Source organism: Dama dama, chromosome X (assembly GCF_033118175.1).
Source record: "Dama dama isolate Ldn47 chromosome X, ASM3311817v1, whole genome shotgun sequence".
In the NCBI taxonomy this organism is placed as follows: Eukaryota; Metazoa; Chordata; class Mammalia; order Artiodactyla; family Cervidae; genus Dama; species Dama dama.
The window spans coordinates 56,421,793-56,446,916 of record NC_083714.1 but is presented as its reverse complement, the minus strand read 5'-3'; the positions used below and the strand labels follow the sequence as shown (position 1 = coordinate 56,446,916).

Genomic DNA, 25,124 nt, shown 5'->3' with positions numbered 1-25,124 from the left:
CACCCAGCCCTCACTTTGGGACAAGGGGCATGGGCCCCTCTAGAGCCTGGTCCTATCCCCAGCCTCATGCAGGTGGCTTGTCCCTGGGTACCAGGCACTGCCTACTTCAGTCCAATTTGCTCAGGACCCTTTTGAACAAAATGATAGAGAAATTCCTCATTACCTTGGTTCTGCCCTCATAGAAAGTTCCTAAGAGGGAGTCCCTGGGCAGGCCCAGCACTGAGTGGGTGGTTCAGGGATTCCAGGAATGCTCCCTGTTGCTGGCGCTCACCCTCCGCCAATAGACAAGACAGATGCTCCACATGTCATGCACAATCCCTGTCTCCCCAGGCGGTGAAGACTTGGGCCCTGCCCTGTCCGTGGGACACCCAGCAGGCACCGTTACCTCCGTTTCTGCTCATCAGAAGAGAAGCGCACCTCCTCCTCTTCAGCAGCTCTTGATGCTGAGCTGCGCCTGATATTGTAGGGGGCCCTGGGGTGGAGGATTGAAGATGCTGCCAGTCATGGCCCCTCCTCCATCGACCACCCTCACACCATTCCCTGTCATGCCCTCTGCAGCTTCGCCTCCTAACTTACAAGAACAATAGCATGTGTTGCCCTGGCTGCCCCTGGACTCTGTCCAAGCCACTCTTTCCTCTTGGAAAGCTAGACTTGCTATCTCTCCCTGTTCCCACCCTTACTGTCCCCCAAGACCCAGTTCAAGCCTCAACCCCTTCTCCAGAGAGATTCCCTAGTTGCTCCATGTCAGTGGATGATGGTGACAGGGGACAAGCAAGATAAAGATGTTGGGTTCCTGGGAATGCAGGCACAATCCACATCTGTCCAGACCCCGCGCTGCTGGGTCCACAGGAGGGGGCCTTGCGTGCAGCCACATGGGGAGCTCCAAGGGGGACCCCAAAGATTGACATACAAGAAGCAACCCGCATTTAGTTACAAAGTGCCCTTAGCTGACAGGCTGCCAGGGCCAGCAGCACGCTTGGACTCATCAGGTGCTAGGCCAGCCTGGCCCAGTCCAGGAAACAGTCAGGGCCATGACCCAAGATGCTTTCTCCAGACCCACCAGCTCCTTCCACAAGCTTCCTACAGCCCCTACTTTGCCTGAGATCAGAAGTACAAGGTGCACACTGTCCAACTTTCTGGGGCTCGCCATCCTCTGGTGGGGTCCAGGCCACAGTGGCAACTGGCAGGGAGGTCAGAGTGGCAGGACAGCAGTCTGCACTGTGCTCAGAGGCAAGCAGGCAGCTGTCCTCAGTGGACCCCGTGTCTGGGCCCTGGGAAGAGGGAACCAAGCTGGGTCTGTGATTGCCTACTCACAGCTTCTTGTAATCCTCCGTGGTCATCTTGTAGCCAGAGGAGGAAGGGCGGGGAGGGCCAGTGGGACCTGCTTTCCCCAGACTGGCCATGCTAGAGAGACAAGGAGTTTTCAGGTGTGTACCCACAGAACCCCCCGCCCCCGCCTTGCTTCCACATTTGCCTACATGGCCCAGCAGGCATGTGGCAGGTGGACAAGTGGGTGCTGGTGCCCTTTCCTCTTTGCTCTAAGCCCTGCCAGATACCCAGGACATGTGCACCACCCTCAGCAGGGCCACCGTCTTCCCATAGACAGGCCCAGGCCCCTTGGTCCTGCTTTTCCTGTTGAGAAGGCGGCGGCCCAAAGCACCCCACTCAGCACAGCTGATAAGCAAGGCTGGGCTCTGTGCAGCCTCTTCCCTGTGACTCTGTCCTGGTGACCCTGTGCCACGACTGGCACAGGGACAAGGCCACTGGTCGTGTGGTCCAGGGCCCTTCCTTACACAGGAAGAGACCTGACACTTACCATCCCCTCAATGACAGGCAGGGGACTCCCATACCTCCCACTGGACAACTGGCCAGCGCCCTGTGAACACACCTTTTTGGAGCTCCATTGGCCTTGGGGAAGTGCTGGTGAGGCTGGGACGAGCTGTCCACAGGCTTGGTGAACACTCCACTGAAAAAGAGTCCGGAAGAAGCAGCCTGGTGAGCCCCCTGGGAGAAGCCAGGGCCGTGTGGGTGGGCATGGGGAGGCGGGCGGGCGGGCTCCTGTGGTCACCTACCGGATGATATAGCCCGTGGGAGCCCTCGTGCTCAGGGGCCTGCCGAGGGAAAAGAAGGTAGGATGTGAACTGAAGCCTCACAAGTGGGCCCAGGCTGCCCGATGACAGTAAAGGGGGTGGGCTGGTGAGTGTCCCAGTATGGTCAGAACAAGGGGAGCAAGAGGCACCAGTTGCTTCTCAAGACAGCCAGCCACATCTGTACCCCTAGCCAGGGTGCCTGTCCTGGTCTGCCTGTCTCCCTCATGCTCCCCAGGAAAGGCTGATTCTTCTGGGCCCTGGCTCACAGCTGATGCCCAGGAAGGTATGTTCCATGGCTGGGCATGAACACAGAGGTATCCCATCCAAAGTCAGGTTTCTCCCTGTTCTGCCAGGCCCCAGTGCTCCCCTGAGCAGGTGTTCTTCTAGGATGGATGACAACACTCCCTACCTCTATCCTCAGAGCTGACCCAGCTCAGGCTTGAGGCTCTGTGGTCAGAGGCTGGGGGCTGAAGCCATGTCAGGTAGAACCCCTAACCTGATCTGATGCCCCACTCTGCCCAGTCCTCTCCAGGAAGACACATGAGGATCCAAGGGGTGGAGCCCAGGCAGGAGCCAGCGAAGGCCAGCTATCCTTTACCTCCCACTCTGCTCTAGCCTCCCTCCTCCAGCCGGTGGGATGTCTTCACTCCCTGCCTGGGGGGGCAGGGAGTGCTCAGAGAGTGAGGGATGTGGGCAGGGAAGATTAGGCTCGAGTAGCATGGGATGGTCTTAAAGGGACCCACACGGGCAGGTGGCAGGGGCACTGCCCTCCATCCCCACAACTCACTTGGGCTGGGAGCAGAGCAAAAATGTCACTTATCCCATGTGTTTTCCAAACCAAAGCCCAGGCTGAGAACTGCACCCCCAAAGTAAATATACCCCACAATGAGTAGATTATCTTTGAACTGTGCTCAGGCCTTTGCCAACTGCCTACTGCTATCACAATCGGCAATTCTACCTTTTAAGCTCATCTCTCTACTTGGGTCAGGCCCCTTTACCCTGCTAGGATGTCAGTTCCCTGAGGAAAGGGTTGTGTCCTCTGTGCCCAGTACAGGACCTGGTAGGTGACAGGTGCTGAGTCACTGAGGGATTCTGGGCAAGGCCACTGTGACCAGAGGCAGCCCATTGGGCTAGCACTGAACTTGGACCCTACCCTTCCAGCTGTGGCCACTGCCCTCAACTGCCAACTGCTGGCTCTTTGGAACAAGGATCAAGGCTGAATTTAGCGCTGCCCCCCCCCCAACCAATTCCCTATCCCCTAACGCTAGCCCCCTACTTCTTAGGAGTAGTTCCCCCTGATCTGGGCAGGATGTGCTGACACTTCAGAACCGCCCTGGACACCTCTATGCAAAATTCCTTGAAATAGAGAGGAGAGCCAGCTGTCAAAACATGTCATATTGAACTTGGAGACAGTTGGAGCAAGTGTTTGAGTCTGCCCTGGCACTTATGCAGGGGAGTCATGTGTGACTCTTGAAGGCCTCAGAGGATCTCAGAGACATTGTCTGCACCCCTTTGGGAGTGTTCTGTGACAATTTTGGTCTCAGTTCTCAGCTGAAGTCATGGAGGTGTAGCTGGAGAGGCAGCTGACCCCAGGGGACCTGCATCCAGTCATTCCTGTGCTCCTTTTCCCAGGAAGTGTAAAAGCAGTCCTTCCAGTGGAGTTCAAAGGCCTCCCTGTCCCCCGAGGACTGCAGTGTGGGCCCACCCACCTGCCATCTGGGCAGCACCTCTCACCTGGCCTTCGGGACCTCCCCAACTGATGAAAGCGAGGTGGTACGAGTCCGGCCGGAGGGCAGCTCACTGAGCAAAGAGGGAACACAAAAGGGGACCGCTACATGTATCTCAGGAACTTGGCCAACCATTCCCATCACACCTTCTCCTTCCCCGGCCCGCATCCACGTTGCACACTCTGGCACTGGGCCTTTCCCACCCTGGGACTGGTTTAGTGTAACCCATGGAGTGCCATCCCATACCCAACCTGTTGCCGCCGGCCCTCCCAGCCACCCAGACTTACAGGGTGCAGCCCTCCGATTCATCCTGTTTGGTGATCCAGCTCTTGTCCCCCTTCAGCGTGGTGCGGACCTTCATCTGCTTGAGGACGGTATTGCGCTCCTCCTGGCCTGCTGGGAGAGGCTTCCCTGGCGGTGGCAAGGCCAGGCGGCCTCAGCAGGGGCACCCCACCCCAGGACCCCGAGGCCTGCTTGCAGCCCTCCCCATACACTGCTCTCACTCTGCTGCCCTGTGGCCAAGTCCAGGCCCAGGAGGCACCCAGACCTCACCTTTGCTGCTTCCTCCAAGAGCTGAGATGCTCATGGTGTTCACTCTGAACGTCCCTTCTCAGTAGATTCAACAGGGCTCCTGAGGGCAAAGGCAAGCACATGGTCTGTCACTTCTTGTATTTATAATGGCTCATCACCATAAGGTCCTTGGCACACTGAGACCTTACAGACTGCCCTCTGCGCATGGGGAAGCCAGAGCTGGTGAAGTCTGGCCGAAGGGCCCCTCTGGGTGGCACATCCTGCATCTGCCCAGGGCCACTCACCTTGGGGGAACGCATGGCCTGTCTGTTGGGGAGATGGCTGAGACAGACAGGCCACCAACTCTCTTAGAGAACTCTGATGGCCAGACTCATGCCTGGTGAGTGTTGGCAGCAGTGGTTGACACTAGTGGATCCAGGAGGAGGGATGGGGGAAGGATAGAGGCTGGGGGACAGTCGCTTTGGGGTTGGGCTGTCTCTCTCACTCCTTAGTGGCCATCTGACAGACCTTGAATGGGTCATCTAACCTCTCCCTCTGACTTACCTCAGTGTCCTCATTTATAAAATGGGAATTAAAAAAAAAAAGTCCACCCTTCAGGACTGCTGTGAGGACAGAAGACACCAATATTCTTGAAACTTCCCAGCACAACCTAGCACAGTGATCATAGCGACTCTCAGCCTGGAGGTGTCAGCCCTGTGTGGCTCAAGGGTAGGATCTGTGTCCAGTGGGCAAGCCCTTGGGCACCAGATGAGGTGTCCTGTGTTCTGATTTCTCTTCCTCACTTGGTCTTCTAGCCTCGTTGTTGCCTCTTTGCCCCTGAGGCAAGTGCTGCCCTTCTGTGGCCTGTGAGGGCTAGGCCATGGTGGTCTCTGAGGCCTCCCAGGTCCAGGAGGGGCTGGAGAGGGGAAGCCAGCTCTCCAGAATGGAACTGACCAACGATGGCTTTAGTCAAAGCACTGACCCACCACAGCCTGTCCCTTGGGCCTCAGGAGAGGGGCAGGAGGCTTCAGTGAGTGGCCATGCCAGGAAGCAGGGCCCCTGGCTCTACCCGCACAGTCCTAGGCACAAGGGTCTCCCTTTTAGAGGCCCGCCATCCTCTGGGCCCCTGCAGGGCCAGGGCCTGAGTAGTTGGGCCATGCTGCTAGCTGGCAAGTCCAGGACATGTTTTCACGGAGGTCAGGGGCACACTAAAATGGGCAGAGCAGGGCAGGGCACCAAGAGCAAACCAAATTTGCCACGTCAGCAAGGCCTGGATTTCCCATAAACTGCACTGACTGAGCAGCCAAGGAGGCCTGAGCATGCCGCGTGCCAGGAACGGCACCTCATCACTGTGAGTGGGAGCCCCGCGCGCCTAGCCCTGCACTAAGGCTGCCACGTCATAGCTCACTCTGGAGGTGATCCTAGGACCACACTGCCCACTGGCCCATCCCAGCAGCCCCTGGAGCAGCCCACTGAGCAGCCTGAGATTTTGGTCTCAGGCTGGTGACTGACTGACAGGCCTTGTGGGGGGTGGGCCCTTACCTCTTCTGGGCCTCAGCTCAGGACCTCCTACTACTTGGTTGGAAACTCATCAGTTTCCCCTTGACAAGCCTCTTGGTCACGCTGCCTAGAAGTTTTCTGTCAAATCAGAACCAAACAAGCCACTTACTTCCCAAATCAGGGCAGGTGCAGGCACATGCCCAATGATACAGGCAGAGGGGCCACAGGGGACTCCCAGGCCAAAGTGGCAGGGGCACTCACAAGAGCCCACGACAAGGGAGTGGAGCTGGGTGTGTCCTGCTCCAGACTCCATCTTCACAGTTTGTTGTCCTACCTCATCAGGCAAAGACCATGACGGATGTTTCGTCTCAGAAGTCAAAAGTATTTTTTGATGGGACTATAAATTTGAGTCAGTAAGAAAAATCTTCTCATGGGACTGAAGATGGCAGCTCTTTATGACATGGAGACTTTAGGTGAGGAGTCCCAGCCAGATGGATGCACACCTGAGGTCTGAATCCGTGTCCCAGTCAGTTAGCTTCTCCCTCCCCTTTACCACCCGCCTCACACCTACAGTTCACAGGCCAGCTGCCATCTGTGCTTCCTTCTGGCAGCACTCACTGCCCCCTGATTCTTCTTGGCTCACATCAGCCCTCGCTTCTCACTCAGCTTCTGCTGGCTCCCTACCGTCTCTAAGCCTGGGGGAAAACTCCCCTGACCCAGTCACTCTTCACACTTCAATGTCAACACTGTGCTCCAAGTGGACCATACACCTCAGCATCCCTGGAAGCTGGCCCTGCCAGGTCAGTCCCCTCCTGCCACCCCCTGCCTCCTGCCCCCATTTATGCCACTGGACTAGAGGTTGGTGGGGGCCATGCTCCTGACTTACACAATATCAACACCAGTCTTCTGACCCAGTTCTTCTCTCAGACCTACCATCCCCTCCCTTAGTCTGACCCATCTCAGAACTCAACCCACACTGCAGACAGGGGCAGCTTTGCAGGATGGGGTATGGACTACTGAAGAGGGCTCTTTCCTGGAAGGCTCTCAAGCAGGTTTGGCCAGCGGGTCAGTCGGGGCATCATTTTGGAGGACAAGTCTCCTTGTGTACTGAGAGCCTCAGAGAGAGCAATGCCATTGATCAGCCGTTCCCTTCATAGTAACTTTTCCTAAGTTCCTAAGGAGACAAGGGCATAAGTAGAACTCAGTGTACAAGAGGATGTCATCTCAGTGTTGAACATGATGGTGAAAATTTGGCAATAATATAAATTCCCAGTAGTTGTCTTTAAACATATGATCTACCGCTCAAGCAAATAGTAGGCAGCCATTACAAATGATATTGATATATGCAATATTTAACAAACTTTCATGTATACTGGTGTCTATATATTATTAAGTGAAAGGCAGCTTTTAAAACAATATCTGTAGGATATGTTCATTTCCTTAAACTATATTTACATAAAAATGCACAGGAAAAGAAACATCTAAAGGATGTATACAAAAACATTTTACTCCTCTGTGTATGATCACCTTCCATCTTCCATCCTGCAATGCTGCCCCTGTCTTCATTGTGGGTTGAGTTCTCAGTCGGGTCAGACATGCACATGGCAGGAGACACACGCCTAGAAGCTCAAAACCGCAAGGACACAGTAGGACAAAAGAGCACACAGATGCAGGCTCTGACACCAGGGCAACCCGCCCGCAGTAAGCATGCCATCTTCCTGCTTCACTATGAGCAAACACAGCTGGGGGAGGCCAGCTTCCAACACTTCCAACACTTTCAGAGGGTGGTGGATCCAGCTAGAACCTAAGCACCCAGCTGTGGCTGCACAGTAGCCCTGCTGACCCCAGGTACAACATCACGGAGCCTGGGGTGCAGATGGCCAGGCACCAGTATGGTTCTGGCTGCACAGAAGAGGCCTTGAACTTGAATCCGCCATGCACACAGTGCCTGCCCAGCCTTTTAGCCTCATGACTGACTCCAAGCCCCAGACCCCAGCATCCTCTCCGAGGTGGGCAGCCAACGCCCTGCAGCCCCAGCCTCTACCCTTTCCATGTCCAACACGCCAAGATCTCTCATGGCCAGGGCTTGCACTTGAATTCAAGAAGACATGGGAAGAGAGAAACTGTTCTAACTGCAGACCTATGCACCTCCCCACTTAGCCCATGCAGAAGGTGGAGAACAAGACAAGATGGATGCCACATCACCCAAAGGCTCTACCTCTAGCCACCTTCAAAAGGCAGAATTCCCGCCTGATCAGGTCTTCCAGTCTTCCTACTTCTCTGGGCACTTGGGCTTCTTCCAAACTCTTCTAGGCTCTCCTGGCCCATGAGTCCCACTCTCTGAGCCTCATCTGTGAAGTGGTGCTGAGCCACCAAACCTGTGACAGGACACCCCCAAGCCATACGATGTGCCCCTCCCTGTAATTTGGTGCTAGCTCTGTCCATGCCATGGCTTGGTATCTGGATGCTAGTGGGTGTCCTCACTGTGCACCTTTTCAGGACGACAGCCTTGAATCTACCTTGATAGGGAGATGGCTTCTCATTTCTTAGGAAGTGTCACATCACCCTGCCCAAGGGCCTGTTTTGGGCCACCAAAGAAATGGGTGGCTTCTCTACCACCTTTCATCCTCTCTCTCGACTCCACTAGGCAGGACCCTTTCCCTTGCTAAATCCAACCAAGGCCCTACATCCAGACTTGTCCCAGGGCAGCTCAGGACCAAGTGCAAGTCCTCCTGAGCAAGTCAGGCCACCCTCTGTGCCCTTTACTCCCTTCTCCCTCCCTCTTCCATTTGCCTGCACTTGTCTCTTGGGGCAGGCCAGGGCAGTGTCCCTGGCAGGGCTGGCTGAGAGAGTCAGGACAGGCTCTCCCTGACGCAGGTAGCTGCCCCGCACCTTCCTCCCAGCTGCCGCGGCCTCACAAGGCCGCCCCACAACCTCCCAGGAAAAGAGCTTCTGGCCTTGACTGGATAGAGAAAAGTGAAGAGCCAATGAGGGGGGTGTGTGGAGCCTATGGTCCCAGCCACAGTGAGCCTGGAGGCATCTGAGGCCATCAGCGAGAGTGGTCAGAGCTGAGGCAGAGGAGCTTGTGGAGGCAGACTAGTGGCAGGGAGGGACCTGGGAGAGCTGGCAGACAAGGACACCAGTGCTTGGCTGATGTATGAGGAGACAGAGATTGAGAAACAGCAGGAGGAGGGGTCATCCTGTCACCTCACAGGCACATGCTCTGCCTCCAAGATGAGAAAACTAACTGGGAGAAAGTTTTCTGGACTTTCATGCCTGACTCCCCATGTCATGCCCACCCACTCTCCCAAGCAGGCTTCTGTGTCTCCACCTTTGACAAAAGGCCTTGAGCTTCAGCCCAGGCGGTGCCTCTCATAGGAGCCCTCATGTCCCCCTGGGGTCCCTCTGTGCTGTTGCTGCCCCCACTCTCTTCCTTGGTGCTCCCTGGCTCATCTGGGATGGGCTGCCTTCTTCCAGACAATGGGAAGAACACCATGGTGGGGGCAAGGTGGCGGAGCTCATGCTAAAGTCGACAGCAGGCTGAGTGAGTGTCCTTCTCCCACCCTAGGTGGCAGGTGCTGGGTACCAGGCAGGGACCTCCCAGGTGAAATGGGAGGGAAGAGGAACAAAACACCTTCAGCCTTGCCTTTCAGGAGCTGCAGCCAGAGGGCACAGGCGTCGGGGCTTGTCTTCATGTGTATGTGCTGGACTCTGGCCACTGTGAACAAGTATGAGTGGGTGCACTACTGGCAGGGGAGCGAGGGGCAGGCCTTCCTCCCAGAGAGGAGTTGGGACACTGCAGCCAGGGAGCTGACAGGAGGTCCAGCTGTATTTCCGCATGTGTATGGACCTTCTGCAGGGCCCCATCTCTGGCTGGCAGGGATCAGACGCAGTGCAGTCTCTTGGCACCAGAGTCCTCGGCTCAGCTCCGGGCAGACACTTTAGGCATGGCTCAGAAATCAAGAGTGAAGAAGCAGTAGGACAGGGCAATAGGGCATAACTGACCGTGACCCATGCAGCCAAGCCCAGTGACTGAAAACAGATGTGACAGGGACATCTGGATGAAGTCAATGAGGCCTTGGGCCACCCAGTGCAAGGGCTGGTTGCTGGGCCAACTTGAGGCAATGTTTTAGAAAAGCTCTGTCTGTGAGCATTTTTATGTGGCTCTGGCTCCCCCACCATCGGATGAAGGTGTTGTGACTAAACCATGGAGAAACAAAACCTGCAAGGAGAACCCCGGCTGTCACACCTGTCCCCTCTAACCCTCTTATGACAAACTGCTTGAGCATCCAGTCAGCTCCCCTGGCCAGAGTCCCTCCATGCCTACCTCCTGGCTGAATTCAACCTGGGGGCTGCCACCCTCAGTGAGAAGGGAAGATAGGGAGGTGGGGAGGACACCTGTGCATGACCCTCACAGCTGTGCAACAGTTCAACACACCAGAAGACTGGCCCTGCTGATGGGGGATCTGGGCCCAGGGGTGGGGCTGGTACCCATGTCCTCCATGAATAAGAGCCTCCAGGGGTCCCAGCATCAGGGAACAGGCTCAAAGAAAAGTCCCTGTGCCTTATAGCCACCTCCCAGAAGAGATAGCTGGGTCCTCTTTGGCTGTGTTTCAAGCAAATGCCTCTGAGCTTCAAGATGAGGGCTCACCCTTGTGTGTGAATGCCTGTGAGAGACCCCTCTCAAGATCCTTCAGGGTAATGATGTGTCCCAGGGGATGGATGACAACGAGGTAGTCAAAGCCCACCTGCTGGAGAGCTCTGCCTCTAGACAAGGGGCTTCCTTAGAGAGCTTCCCTCTGCAGGCGGCCTCGCAGCCCTGAGCCTGAAGGGAGGGGCAGCAGAAACAGAAGCTTACAGGACGGTGGGGACACTGCTTGTTTGGAGATAAACCGTCTGGGCCCACTATCTGTCACTTCACAGGAGAGGCACACCTGCTATCTCTTCCAACTCACGTGCAAAAGAAGGAGCAAGAGACACAGAGTCCAAGTCCCATGGTGTCAGAAAAAGTCACTGGACCCATCACTTATCCTGTCTGGCTGAGGATAAAGCCTGGGTCTCAAAGCACTCCCAGACCCCTGCACCTGGCCATGAGGGGGCGGCACTGGCTTCGGTGCAGCTCATAACCAGGGCCATAGCCTCCTGTCCTTCCTTGGCAGCATCCCTGGAGGTCAAAGGCCTGGCACCCTAGCGAGGACCTGCACCCAGACAAACAACGCTGAGGCCCCAGGCAGGATGTGGCAGGGAGCAGGAAGGGGGCTGGGGATCCCTGTTTGGTTATCCTCATCCGGTCCTTTTCTCAATGCACAAGCTTGGCCGAGTATCGAAGTTTGGACCCCAGTCAATTTAAGCTGCCACTGGGCCAGCTGACCTGATTCCCCAGGCCAAAAGGGCTGGAACGATCAAACATCCCATTTTGTAAGACAGTCTCCCGAGACCAGCTCTCAGGAACGAGGACATCCTGATTCCCGGTTCCAGCAGCTGGCGAGAGGACAGTCAGCAGAGAGGTTGTTTTCCTCCAGGGGTACCTGGGATTCAGAGATTCTCGGCAGCAGTTCAGGAGGAAGGGGCCCCTCAGAGGCCTTCCAGATTGATGGCTGAGCAGCTGGGTCATGTCCAAGCCCCTCAGTCAGCTAAGCAGCACACAGCTCCCAGGAGCCCTGGCCAGCCTCTTTGCCCTGTGCGAGCAGCAGAGCGGAGCGCCTTGCTCCCATCCTAGGCCTCAGGCCTGGAAGCCAAGGGGTGGCAGGAAGGAGGCACACCACGTGGAAAAAAGAGCTGGAGGAGACTTGGGTTGCAGAGGGGGAAAATGTAATATGGAAAAAAAATGCATGGACTGGAATATTTGTAAATGTGCTTTACAGGTAAATGACTTCTGCATGAAAGTCTGGAATTTTACCTCCCCTCATCCCACCCCTCAACATCCCAGAATCTAGACTTCTTGGCGTCAGCACCAGAAGAGCTCGGGGAGGCAGATGTCTGAGGCTGGCCAGCTCCCTCCAGGAGGTAGGGAGTTCAAGCCCCAATAGGACATAGCCACCTGGCCACCCGTCACTTCTGTGCCCCTTTTCTAGCTCTCAGCAGGCTGGATATAAGCAGCTGCTTTGGGAAACTGGACTATTGCAGAGGTGGCTTGGCCGCAAGGGACTCTGGGCAGGACCCTCTGAGATGTCTCTGTGGAGGCCAGGGGGCTGGGCAGAGTCAACATGCCGGGGACCCTTTGCCAGAGCCACTGACAAGAGCTATTCCCAGTGTGGCCACCTCCCCTGCTGAGCCTTCCAGCACACACTCCAGGTATCTCTGCAGCCTGGAACCAAGGTGGTCTTCAGTTCATTCCAGTGGGGCCCACAGACAGTCAAGGGGGCTGAAAGGGACCCAGGGGTCATCAGAGCCCACTTCCACCCCAACCAACTCTCTCCACCCCAGGAACACCCCTTCACTCTTACTCCTGCCACCCATTCAGCCTCTGCTAGAGCAGGTCCAGTGACAGGGAAGTCCTCTCCACTTGTCCCTGGTCATGGGAGATCACGAGTGAGGCTGTCATCTGCCTTCCCAGCCCCCTCCTTCCTCACTCTTGTGCACTGCAGATCCTGACTTCCCACATTTTCATTTATGGCCACATTTTCATCTGTCCCATAAGGCTTTTCAGAAAGTTGAAGCCCAACCCGGTGCTGGGCAGACAGACAGACAGGGGCCTAGAGCAGCACTGCATTTCCCAAGAAGATGCCTTTGGCTCGGGTCTTTCTGAAAAAAAAAAATGAAAGAATGAGTAGGAGCTCGCTGGGCAGAAGTAATGAGGCAAGTCCTGGTTTTGCATTTTGTTTTGTTTCAGTCTTAAACCAGGCGCTGCCTGATGTGAGCATTTGTACCCAGGATACCCATTCTGGTGGTAGGAATCCTCGGGCCTGCTCAGTGGGAAACTGACCGAGTCATCAGAAAGCCGTGTGCTGAGCCAACAATCCTGGGGACCAGAGCAAGGGGCCACACAGAGCACCCACGGTGTGCCCACGATGCAGCCAGGGACTGCCAGGGCCAACAAGCAGCAGCGGTGGGGGGCCTACCCACCATTGCTCCCAGAAGCCAGGCCTCCTCTTAGTCCCAGGCTGTGGCCACAGAGCCACAGAGCCACCTTGGCTGCCACCACCTCTTGCAGTGGTTTGTGAGCACCCTCCCCACAGGAAAAGCCTAGGGAGTGTTTCTGACAGTGGCCTCTAGGTCCCTCTGGCATCTAGGTCTCCCGGGACGTGTGCTTAACTTGCAGGTTCCGGCTCCCCTAATTCCTTATGGAGTTTGAGAATGACACTCCCTGGGCCACTGGTCCTTTCGTTATGCAGCCAGTCCCACCTCCTGACCCTGCTATGGCCCCTGGAAGGTGACAGTCACACAAGTGCTCCCACATCAGCGTCCCCCTTCCTGAAGAAAATGACCAGAAATGTTCACAGTGGGGGATCCAGATACAGGGGGTCTTGGTACCATTCTTATCACTTTTCTGTGAGCTTTTGATTACTCCAAAATAAAAGTTAAAAACTCAAGAGTGAAAATTGTCAAAGAAAGCAAATCAAATGCTAGTTAGTAGGCATCCAGAAATGACCAAGAATGAAGTGTACTGTGGCAAATCACTTAACTGTGAGTAGACACAATACGTCCATCACTCGCACAGACTAGCAGGGATTTTAAAATGGTTTCTCTTCGGGTAGGGAGGCCATATCCCTTCCAACCTGGCCTCAACCTCACTCCTGGTGACCATGGCTCCTGGAGGAGGATATGGTGACCCTGGATCCACTGACAGCCCTGAAAGCACAGCACTCCTGGCTTCAGCCTCCCTTCTGGACAGGTGACATGGGGCCTCCAGAGCTTTCATGATGTGCTCAGGTTTGCACAACTAGACTGTGGCCAAGTTGCGGTCTTAACCCTGTCTGGTCTCCCAGCCACTTTCCTACCACTCGACTGTAAAGGTGCCTGCATGTCCCATCACACACGCTATGACCACCAGTTAACCTCTTCTGAGGGTCACTTTCAGGCACGCAGGTCTCTGGGTGGCTGCCCTTGTCCTGGCATCGGTCAGCTCTCTGCAAGTGCAGCAGTAAGGAATGCAGAACCCCTGATGGATCCCAAACTTCGGGACCCAAAGACCTGGGGTGCCATATGGATTGCTGCTCAGGACTCTGGAGCCATGGAAAGCAGCTCTTCTCTCCCTCAACCACACTCCTGTCTGATGCCAGGGGCAGGGGCTGGCAGTTGAGGCAGCCTCATTCAGCAAGCAGAAAGCAAGCGGGTATTACGCATGAGCTGGCACCTTATGAGCTGTGGCCTGAAGCAAGATCCAGTCCAAAGGGATCAGTCAGCCATGGAGGCTGAGTGGGGAAGGGAGACAGCAGGCTTCCAGCTTCCAGAGTTCATTGGGCCAGATTTGAAATTTTTCTTGGCATCAACTGAGGGCAGTTCGGGGACCAGGTGCCGATGCCTACCATGGGCAGGTCCCTGGCCCGCTGCTGGGGGCCCAGACTCTCTGTCCCGCTGAATCGTAGGCCACAGGGGTGCTAAGCAGAAGCACAAGGCAGGCTGGAGGCCGAGGTGAAGCACTGGCTGCTTCTGGGATCAGTGCCCTCAGGTTGGGGCACTCCGTCTGGAATCCGGCTAGAATTGAGAAGGAAGGGAGGTGGACAATTTCAGAGAAGAATGCGTGGGCCTTGGCCGGGCAGTTCCTGAGCTCCTTCTGCTGCTTCCAAGTCCTCCTCCTCCAGGAAGTATTTTCTGATCCTCCCAGCCAGGCCTGCTCCCCCATCCTAGGCTGCCACAGCCCCTTGTGCTAATGCTACTCAGGGAGGCAGCCCTCAGTGTGGTCGTGGTCCACCTCTGTCACTGAGTTGTGTGTGTCCAGAGGGTACAAAAGAACAGATCTGAGCACTTGCTATGTGCCTGGCCCTGTGCTGGGCGCCTCACATCAGCTCCCCACAGTTGAGTACAGAGGCCCCAGCGAGGTCCTGGCTTCTGAAGGCACAAGGGCTAGGTCTGGGAACTGATGGACAGTGGGGGTAGGGCAGGTGAGATGGTTCTGCTCCTTCCCATCCTGGGGTGGTCCAGGGGTGATGAGGTGAACAGCACAAGTACCAGGGCCAACCTGCAAGCTGGCTCCTGGTCTGTGCATCTATGTCATGGCCCCTTACTTTAAAGCAATAAGCAGGGCCTCTGAGCTGGTCTCTGAGTTGCCCTTGATTTTTCAGATGAGGCAGTGGAGACCCTGGGAAGGTAGGGTACTATTCCACCTCCACCTTCCACCACAGCTCTAAGTGAGCTGGTAATGATGAGTGGGAACGTAGAGCTCCTCCCAACTGTCCAGGCCTGTTGGCCCATGGGGCCCTATTTTCTGTTCCCAGCCAGGTAACACAATCATTAGTCCACAAGGCCATGAGGCCCAGGCAGGACTGGGTCCAGGTGCCAGGGGTCTGGACCACCTCTGGGTGGGTTGTGAGGGGCTCTCTCTCAGGGTTTGCTGAGTGGTCCTGAGATTTGGCTGTGTGGCCTTCCACAGTCTGAAGACCAAGTGCAAATGGCTCAGCGTGAGCACAATTCCTATTGCAAAGCCCTGGCACACTCACCACCGACCTCATGTGAGCCCCCAGCAGCCCTGGGTGGGAGGCAACCAGGTGTCTTACCCTCTTGGACACCCCCTGCTCAGAAGTAGCAAAGTAGGCAGAGGAGTTGAGCTTTTAGTCTCTTTCCAAGGCAGAGGTATCACTGTGCCTTTCCAAAGAGGACAAGGCTCTTGGCTCCCCTGCCCCAGAAACAATCCAGCCACAGAGCCTGCTCATGGCAGATCCTGTTGATAACACCCAGCGGAGCTTGATTCGGCGCCTTCTGTCTGAGCAGCTATCTTCCCAGTGGCCCTTCAGGAGACTGCCTGGTGCCCAGCACACGCTCATCACAAGTAACTGGTGAGCCTCCTAGTCTGGGCGCCAGGGTGAGCCAGACTCTGGGTCTTGGTTTTCTCATCTACAAAATGGACACAGGGAGAACGAGCTGATCTCAGATTCCCTTATTCCCGCGGCCTGCAATCAACTCTTAGAGCACCCTGGCCCCAGGCCATTTACTAACAATCACACCCCCTCTAGCAGAAAGAGAGTGGGCCGAGCCAGCCTTAAGTGCCTCTCTTCTTAGTCTCTTCACTCACAGCGAATTCAGAAAACTAAGTATCGTCCCTCAGCCGGCAGAAGCACTTAGAGAGAGTGAAGATTATGGGTGGGGAAACTGAGGCCCCGAGTCGTCACTGTCATCCGGCTGGGCTCTGCCCGAGTTCCCCTCCACCGCGGACTCTGCCAGCCGCGCCGATGGCGGACGGCGACTCGACAGCCCTACCTGGCACAGGTGCCCGGCTCGCGGGACGGGCGTAGGGTCCGGCGGGCGCGGGGCGCGGGCTCCCTCCGGTGGGCAGCGCCGGCCGGGCCGGGCTGGGGAGCGGACGCGGGACGCGGGGCGCGGTGGGGAGCGCGCGGGCCAGCGAGGAGGCACGGACTGGGCTCCGCCCGCAGGAGAACAAACAGGTTTTCTCCTGCGCCCAGAGCCTCGCCCCTCGCCCCTCCTCTCGGCCGGCCCCCTTCCTCTGCCCTCTCCTGGGGTAGGTAGATGCGCCTGGCACATTCCGGACATTCCCCCGCCAGGGTCCTCGGCCCGCCGGCAGCTTCCCGGCCCCGCCCCCGGGGCCGCTGGAGAAATCAAGGCCGGGGCTCCCCGCACCGAGCCCAGAGCGAACTCCCGAAGGCTCGGCCGCTGTGGAAAACTTCCAGGCAAATTCCTCCGGGCTCGCGGCCCTGGGCTGGGAGGCCGCCGCCACGTGAAGGGCCCGGGCTGCCCAGTTGCGCCCCAGCCCGCGCCCGGCCCGATCTGGCCCCGGTTCGGGGTGATGACTTGCGCAGATGCTGCAGGTTCATTTTGTGGAGAGCTACTGTTCCTAGATCCATTTTACAGATGGAGATACCAGACGGGGGTCGGGGGGCGGGGGGACTGGGGGCTGTCGGCTCAGATCATGCAGGAAGTCCTGGAGGCTGGGAAGGAGAAGAAAGGCAGAGAGCCTACTACCCGGCGGCGCCTGAGTTCTCACGCTGGGAAATCCTCCTGGGAAACTTGGGGTTCCAAAGGCACTGCAGCCAACACCCTGTCCGCCTAGCCAGGGCACCCCCGCAAACTCAGTGGGGGGACACAGCCAGATCCCGAGGTCCACTGCGGTTTCATGAGTGTCATTCATTCATTCCTGGTTTTTGAGTACTTGTGTCATTGTTATGCTTGCTGAGTACTGGTGACAGTGAAGGCACTGGGCTAGGGGCTAGGATGGACTGAGAGTCAGATGAAGCCCCTACCCTTACCTGTGGGGCTTCTCTCTCCAAGAGACCACACAGAATTGGCCAGGAGATGGCCTATGAGGATGAGAGCATCCAAACCATGGAGCTACTGGTTCTCCTTCAACAAACCCTGATGAATCTAGGTCCCTAGGGTCCTCCAATCCATCCGTTTCTCTCCACGCCCACTGCTGCCACCCTAGTCCAAGCCTGGACTATGGGACCAGCCTCCTCATTGCTTTCCCTGCCTCTGGTCTTGCCTTCCTCCCCATCCAGTCTCCACACAGAAGTCAGTCGAGGACTTTGCACATGGCTCCAAAGCTGCCTGTAGCCTTTGATGGCTTCCCATCGCTCTCAAGATAAAAGGCAACCACTTTAAGGGGCTCAAGGATTTGGCTGCAGACCCAGCCACTCTCTTCCCTTGGTTCAACATGTTCCAGACACACTCACCTCCTTCTGCTTTCTGAATACATCCTGTCTCCTTGATGCTTTTACTCCTGGTGCACAGACTCCCTAGAATGTCTTTTGTCCCCTTGTCTGCTTAGTGAGCTCTTAGTCATTGTTCAAAACTTTCCTCAAGTGTTTGTAAATTTTCTCCTGACTGCACGGGTCACCCAGGCAAGTAGAACACTTCCTTGTCCGTGCTCCCCCAGTTCCCTCTGACTGCATCAATCAAGTATAGTGGCTGTCACCTTTTATTGTTCTAGATGGTGAGCTTGGGGAGGGAAGGGCCCTGTCTGAGTCATCACTGGGACATGGAAACCAACATGGGGGGTTGGGGAAGATTGGGAGGTGATTGACACTCAGGAAGCTGTCCTTGCTCTTCTCAGGCTTTATCAGGTAGAAAGCAAGCAGCCCTATATCTGAGTGAATATATGTGTGGGGTGTGGGACTAGGGATTATATCTAAAGTATAAAGTCACTTCAGCTCACCTGCGTCTCTTGCCAACAAACGTTCTCTGCTTCCAGTCTGGGGACCAGCATCTAACACTTCCCCACTCCTGATCTCAGGTTGCTGGTCACTGTGGATTTGACTTGGCATCCTAGCTCCTAAAGATGATACTCACTATATGTCCTTGGATATGTCTCACCCCTTCTCTGGGCCCCCTTACCCTTCCAGAGCCCCTTACTTAAAGAGGTAGAAGGTAGAGGTCACAGAGATGCAGTAGACATAAGGATGAGAAAGAGGGCGCCCCCCCTCTCAAAGGCCACCAGTAGGAAATGGCAAGCTCACTCCAGACAGCACAAGTGAGAGTGGTATCCAAAGCCAACAATGGCCAGTGAGCAAGGGCTGCCTGGGGCTGGGTTGCCCCAGGGCCTCACAGCTCTTCCCACATACCAGGTGATTCAGCCCCCACTGGGTCAGTCCCGCCATGACAGCACCAGCCAGAGGGATAGGCCTTTCCTTAACTCCTCCCTCCCTGCCAGGCTGCCAGGCCCTGCAGCTGGTCTTGCCTGCAAACGAGTTTGACTCGAAAGGTGACTGCCTTGCCCTACCTTGCCCTGCCCTGCCCACCTGCTCACTGCCCCAACGGAGCCCCCCCACCCCCGCCAGGGCCACCCCCAGCCACCTCAGCCAGGCCTTGAGGCCCTTGCCAACTTCATCAGCTTCCTCTTTGATTCCTTGCTCTCGGGCATGTGGACCCAGACGCACCAAGTGCTCTTGTCCCACCAGGGCCCTGCACAAGGTGTCTTCTTGCTGGTGAACTGCCGTCCATTCTTAGCCAGAACACTGGGTCCTTCGTGAACTTGCCCTCAGATTAGAGCTGGAGGGCCAAGACTCTGGTGGCTGCTGGTTTCCCCCAGACTGGGCTCTACCCCTGCCTGGCCTGAGCTTGGCCCTGTCCCTTTCTACTCTCAGCTCCTCTTGTGCCTTGACCACCATCTCTAGCTGCAAGGCTGACCAGCCCTCCAGGCTCTGGCAGAGTCCTCCTGGAGTCCCCCCAGCTCAAGTAGTCTCCCCACAACAAGGCTTTGCTCTGAGAGTAAAAGTGCTGCCTCTAACTCTGATGGGCTGGAGGGTGCAGCCAGGCTGGGCTGCCTGGAAAAAGCAGCAGTGGGCAAGTGGTGACCCCCTATGCTGAGGGGAGCCATGAACCAGGAGCAGGGAATGGAGGTGAGTTCTTTGGGAAGCAAGCAGATGACAGGGGGACAGGCAGCAGTCTGGAAGGAAGTGGCCAGCAGGGCTCATCAGCTCCAGGAAGGCCCCATTCAGGTCTCCAGGGCTGGGAACAGAACCCAGGCAAGACAGTCTAGACCATGATTTCCCAGGTTAGGGAGGGGGACGACGGGTAAGGCCTGACAGTTTTCAGGCTGAGGTTGAACCTGAAAACAACCAAAACCACGCCAGGCAGAATGTCCTCACACCGGAGGGGACTGGAGACCCATGCCGGATCCAAACCCTGCCATGGTGCAGATGGGGAAACAGGTCCAGAGAGGGATGGACCGTAGCCCACAGGGACCACACAGCATTCTGAGGCAGAAATAGGATTAAAGCTGGGTCTCCGGTTGCTGTGGATGGAACCCCCATCCAGTTGGTGTTCTTAGGTTCACATGTGAGGAGGGCTGGGCTCCTGTTTGCACCCTAATCCCCCCTGCCCTCCCTCTTTCTAGGGCCTGCCCTGACACCTCATCCTCCTAAGCTCTTCAACCAGTTTCCACTTGTTGGGTGACTCCACTGGCTCCAAGCAGGGTGGGTCCCCTTATGACAGGGGTCCTCAGGCGTGGTTGTAGCCACAGTGGCCCCTATGGATCCCCAAACCTGCAGGCCCGGCCTCTGAGTCTGTAACCAGCTCTCCATGTGGCTGGGAGCAAGACCCCACCTGCCGGGTGTTGCCTGTGAGGCCCCTGCGCTGCCCTCGACCTGCACTGCTGGCTTAGGGGCTGGGCCCCTCAGTGTGTGACATACACACTTATTCTTACTCATCAAATGCCCCTTTTAGGACCTCCTTTCCCTACCACACTGCCACACCCACCCAGAGACCAATCACACCCTGAAGTAGCTCCTGATCTGGTGGGGAAGGCAGACCATTTCAGGTCCGTGGTGCGGAATCCACGCCCAAGCAGTTCCTGCCCTGTGGACAGTGCCCCCACCTCTGGGAGCAGAGAGATTGTACAGGCAGGCCTCTTTGGCCACGTGCACATCTCCCACCCCTGCGGGCTGAACTCCCCCTCTGCCTTTTAAAACTACTACTTTGAAGAAGCCCAGGAAACACTCAGCCATTGTCTTGGCCTCTGTGACCTGATGCCCGGAACGCAGACCGCCTTTTGTCTCTGGCTGTGAAGCAGCCCCGGGCCAGGCCTCCAGAGCACGAGTGCACGAGCCGAGCCAAGGCCTCGCTGGCAGATAATCCCCACATGCCCTGAAGAATGGCTTTTTGCTGTTTTAAGAATCATCCACAGATCGGAAAAAGAATGTTCTAATTGGAAAACCTCCCCGCCATGGTTTTCCGGAGTTTTAGTACAGTTGGCCGGCAAAGAGGCTCCTGGGAGGAGGAGGAAGGGAAGTCATGAGGAGGAGACAGTAGGCGGGCTGCCCAGCGCCCCCTCATCCCCAGAGCTCAGCTGCTCTCAGCAAGGGGCCATGCCTGGGGGATCTGGGAGCTGTCTGGTCCTCCTGAGCCAGGGCTCAAGCCCTGCTCCCCACCCAGAGGTCCCACTGCTTCCCTAGAAGCAGCCCAGGCCCCTGGATTATCTGGCAGGCCTGATGCCCACTGAGCGTGGTGATCACAGGCCAAGAAGAGGAAAGGTGTGAGAGCTACCACCTGCTCAAGAAACAGGAAGGTTCCCTCCACCTGAGTGGGGCCCTGGGCTGGGAGACCTAGCAGGGCATGCAGGATGCACAGGAAAAGTGACTCCTGAAGAGCTGGATCCATCCAGCAAGGGAGGATGCTCTCGCTCAGGGGCCCTGCTAAGCCTGGCTTGGCTAAACCGCTAGTGGGAGGAGCTGAGGCCACAGCAATCTGAAGGTCTGTCCAGCTCCGAGAGTTGCTGATTTGTTCCTTCACTAGGGGCCGTGCTCACCTGGGAAGGGGAAATGCAGGAGAGCCAAGTTACTGTGACTCACCTTAGTTTTTCCAGAAACCTCCCTGGGTGCTTAGCTGCCTTGATTTCCTCAAGGGGAGCAGCCTTTGAGAGATTGGGGGTAGAGGGGGACAGTTCAGAGGCCTCCTCCTTGTCCATCTGGGCAGACCACCCCCTCCTCATGGAGGAAAGGGAATCACAGCAGCTTGAACTTGGAGACTATGAACTTGCCACATGGCTTTAGGCTCCCTGGCATTGTACCCTCCCTCATGCCCCTTTCTTCCCCCCTTGTGACCTTCAGGACTGCTGCTCCCACACCAGCATACCTCTCTAGAGCTCCACTGGCTACTCATGGTTATTGCAATTTAAATGTATTACAGCGGGATAAAATTGAAGCTTTAGTTCCTCAGTCACAAGAGTCACATTTAGCTCCATGTGGCCATGGGCTTCTGTAACAGACAGCACAGATAGACAAGAGTTCATCCCCACAGCAAGTTCTGTCGTACATCAGCAGTCTAGCTGAATCACTTCTCCTTAGAAGGAAGCTCTCAACTTTCCCCTTAACTGAGTCCCTCCGCTAAGTGAGGTCCCCCCACAACCTCAGCCAAGGGAGGCATTCCCTTCTCCCACACACCACTCACTCGAAGTAGACTAGTCTGTCTTTGGATGAACACCTCTCCTCCTTTGAGGCTCAGGCGAATATTCAGGCAAATGTTTGCACAGGACACATTGTTCTTTTCCACCCAGATTTCACTGCATATGAGAAGGTGACTAGGAGAATTGGAAGGGGGTGCAGTGTTGTGGAGCAGTGAGTGTGGGACTTCAGCATCCCTACCAGTGGACCATCCATCCTCCTCAGGCCTCTCAGTTGTTCAACCCCAATATCACTGAAGAACCTGTCAAGTCCACTGCAGCTGCCTCTTCCCACAGGGGCAACCTACATCTTGTTATCACCTCTGGAGACTGTATTGCAAAGCTTCCACCTTCTGACCCCTGTCTCCTCTCTTTCCAGTGGGCTTGTTCACATTAGTTCTACTTCCTGATGAGACATATAGTCAGTTCTCTTTCCGGCTCATGGGGATCTCCTGTCTGTTGGTCTGCTTTCTTCCCATCCATTAGCTCTTTCCTCCCTTCCTGGCCCTCTCTAGCCAGCATAGAGTCAATGGCCTATCAGTTTAACACCTCTTTTGTTAACATCTGAATTTCCCTTGCTCTGCAGACCCTCTGTCACCTTCACTCGACACTCAGATCTGGACAAATCTAAACATCTGCTTTCTTCCTGTCCACCCCAAGGTGATGACAGTGCTGGCAAAGGTCACATAACTGCAGAATGGCGCCAATATCCATTTCTGGATCGTAATCCTTCTCACCTCTGCGAGGACTTCCGTCTTTGTAACTGTCCCCTTTTTTTTTCTGCATCATAAGAAGGTCCACTTTATTTGGAGCATATCCATCAATGTTAAAGAAAAGAAGGAAAGTTGTCTCACTTGACCCTGCTCTCAGCTCCACTTAGTGTCTCTTTTCTCTGCTCCTCTACTGAGCAAAACTCCATGAAAGAATTGTCTGTACGGGCTGTCTCTGCTTCTCATTCCCTCATAAACCCATTCCCGTCAGGATTTCAACCCTACTGCTTCCTTAAAATCGTTCTTGTCAAGGTTACCAGTGATTCTCCATGTTGCCAAACCCAGTGCTCACATCTCTGCCTTCACTTAACCTCTTAACCACAGTCGATCACTCCTTCAGGTCGGAAAAACATGCTTCCCTTGGTTTCCCTGACTCTTCACTTCCCCAAGGATATTGAAGGTTAGGAGCACAAACTCTGGAACTGGACTGTGTGGGTATAAATCCTGGCTGTGCCAATTAATCACTGTGTGACTTTGGGCAAGTCACTTGCCACCTCTAGGTTTTCACCTGTATGAAGGAGGTGAGAATACCAGCATCTACCTCTTGGGGTCATTGTGAAGGTTACATTGGTAACAGAGAGTGCTGAGAATAGAGCTTGTTACATTGAGAGACACTCAATGAAACCACCAAATGGATGTTGATGGGGTTTGAGACACACTACCAGCAAACATGGCATGTTGAATATTTTAAGATGAGGGAGTTTGAGAAAATGACAGAAACAAGAAGGTCTCTCTGACCTTCCCTACACTGCCACTTTTCTCCTGGAAGCAGTTCATAAGACTCTCAGGTGAGAGGTGCCCTCCTGATACCTGGACAAAAGGAGTGTCCTTATCTCTAAGACAGGGATAAGGCCAAGAAGAATCCGAACAAAGAGGCCTTGCTAAGTTCCCCTGAATTTACTACACTTTGCTCAAAACTTTTCATCCTATCTTGGCTTTGCATGACTTTCCGTCTTCATCAAACCTAGAAAAAACCACTCAGGATTAACCATTCCTTCAGGTCTTCATTTTCTTATGAAGGCTCTCAACCTTATGTTAAATAAATGGGTACTCTTTTCTCTTGTCAGTCTAATTTTCAGACCTAGCCAGGGACTCCTACAATGTCCAAGGGTTGACTGAAATTAAACGCATCAAATAAAACTCCACACCCCTCAAACTTCTCTTCTCTTAGGTCTTCCCCATCAGTGGCACCTCCCAGCTCTGCATGCCCAAAGGCCCAGGCACCTGGCCTTCATCTCCTACATCCAATCAATCAGCAGGTTCTGATTATGGCTCTACTTCCAAAATGTACCCAGAGCCTGATTACTTCTTCCCACTTCCACTGCCACCACCCTCCTAGTCCAAGCCATCACCCTTGATCCCCCCTACCCCACCACCACAGTCTTCTGGCTTCCACTCTTGCCCCATTACATCTATTGTCCCCCTGTATTGTCAGTCTGGTGACTTCACTCACCCAGCTGTCCAAGCTGGAAATCGGGGTATCCTCTGAGACTCCTCTTTCCCTGTCACCCTCCAGGTCTGATGCCTCTTGTGGTTCCAGCCTCTTCTCCGAACTTCCAAGTTCCAGGTTCCCATCACACTGGACTTCTTGCTGATCCTCACAGAAATTTTGTTCTCTGTCTCCAAGCCTTGGTGTTGACTGAGGTCCTCCTGCCCTGGTTAACTCCTGCTCTGCACACACCTCTAGTAGGAAGTTGTCCCTAACCATCAAGACCAGTCAAGTGTCTCTTCCTGGGCTGCCCTTCAGCCCCAGCACTCATTACCCTACAGAATCACAGTCTTCTGTCTCCTCCCTTACTCTTGGATGTAGGAAACATATCTCATGCTTTCCTGCTCACTCAAGCACCTGGTAGGGTTCCTGAGTGGTCACACACAAAATATTTGCCAAATGAATGAAAGAAGGAATAAAAGATCATGTCAAATGTGGTATGTTATTAGACAATACACTGGCTTTTCAAATCAGAGATTAAAACTGTATCACTCAGTAGATGACATTGGAACTACTAGTCATGTGGAAAAACAAGCTGGATTTCCTACCTCAGACTCCACACTGAAATAAACTCCAGATGGCTCAGAAATTTCATGTAAAAAAAATGAAACCATAAAAGTACTAGAAGGAATCCTGGGATGGGGACAGCCTTTCTAAGTATGTCATGAAAACCAGGAGCCATAAAAGAAAAGAGAAAAATTAAAAACTTCTGTATGCCAAAACCCATCAGAACTGTCATTAGACAAATGACAAACAGGGAAGACTTATTTGAACTGCATGTGACAGCAAAAGACTTAATCTTCCAGAAATAAAAAAAGGGCTCCTTTCAAAGCCAGCAATAGCAAACATAGGCCAGCAAAGAAAGGAACAGACAATTCACAAAACAAGGTTTGCGGGAGCCCCATTCACATGCGAAAGAAATGCAAATACAGTCTCAGAGAAGTTAAAGTTACATTGGATCTGCAAAACCCAGGGTTATCTGAGGTGTGGGAAAATGGTCACCTTTAGCCTCAAGGGTCCTAGAGGTGGGAGAATGAATTGTAACTTTTG

The 25,124-nt window shown here is 55.0% G+C and overlaps 1 protein-coding gene across 6 annotated transcripts in view; it reads right to left on the bottom strand.

Annotated features, from left to right (window-relative positions):
* ZNF185 (zinc finger protein 185 with LIM domain) overlaps positions 1-24,377 on the bottom strand; it is a 74,781-nt gene extending 50,404 nt beyond the window's left edge. For 4 of the 6 annotated variants that reach the window (XM_061136143.1, XM_061136140.1, XM_061136139.1 and 1 more), the window contains exons 1-7: positions 4,370-5,860; positions 4,105-4,228; positions 3,825-3,890; positions 2,073-2,111; positions 1,889-1,966; positions 1,315-1,404; positions 386-472 (exon numbers count right to left, since the gene is read on the bottom strand). In XM_061136143.1, coding sequence (XP_060992126.1) covers positions 386-472; positions 1,315-1,404; positions 1,889-1,966; positions 2,073-2,111; positions 3,825-3,890; positions 4,105-4,228; positions 4,370-4,403 — 518 coding nt within the window. In that variant the 5' untranslated portion in view covers positions 4,404-5,860. The other 2 variants (XM_061136138.1, XM_061136137.1) reach the window with 2 other exon arrangements.
* Between the last annotated feature and the right edge of the window lie 747 nt (positions 24,378-25,124).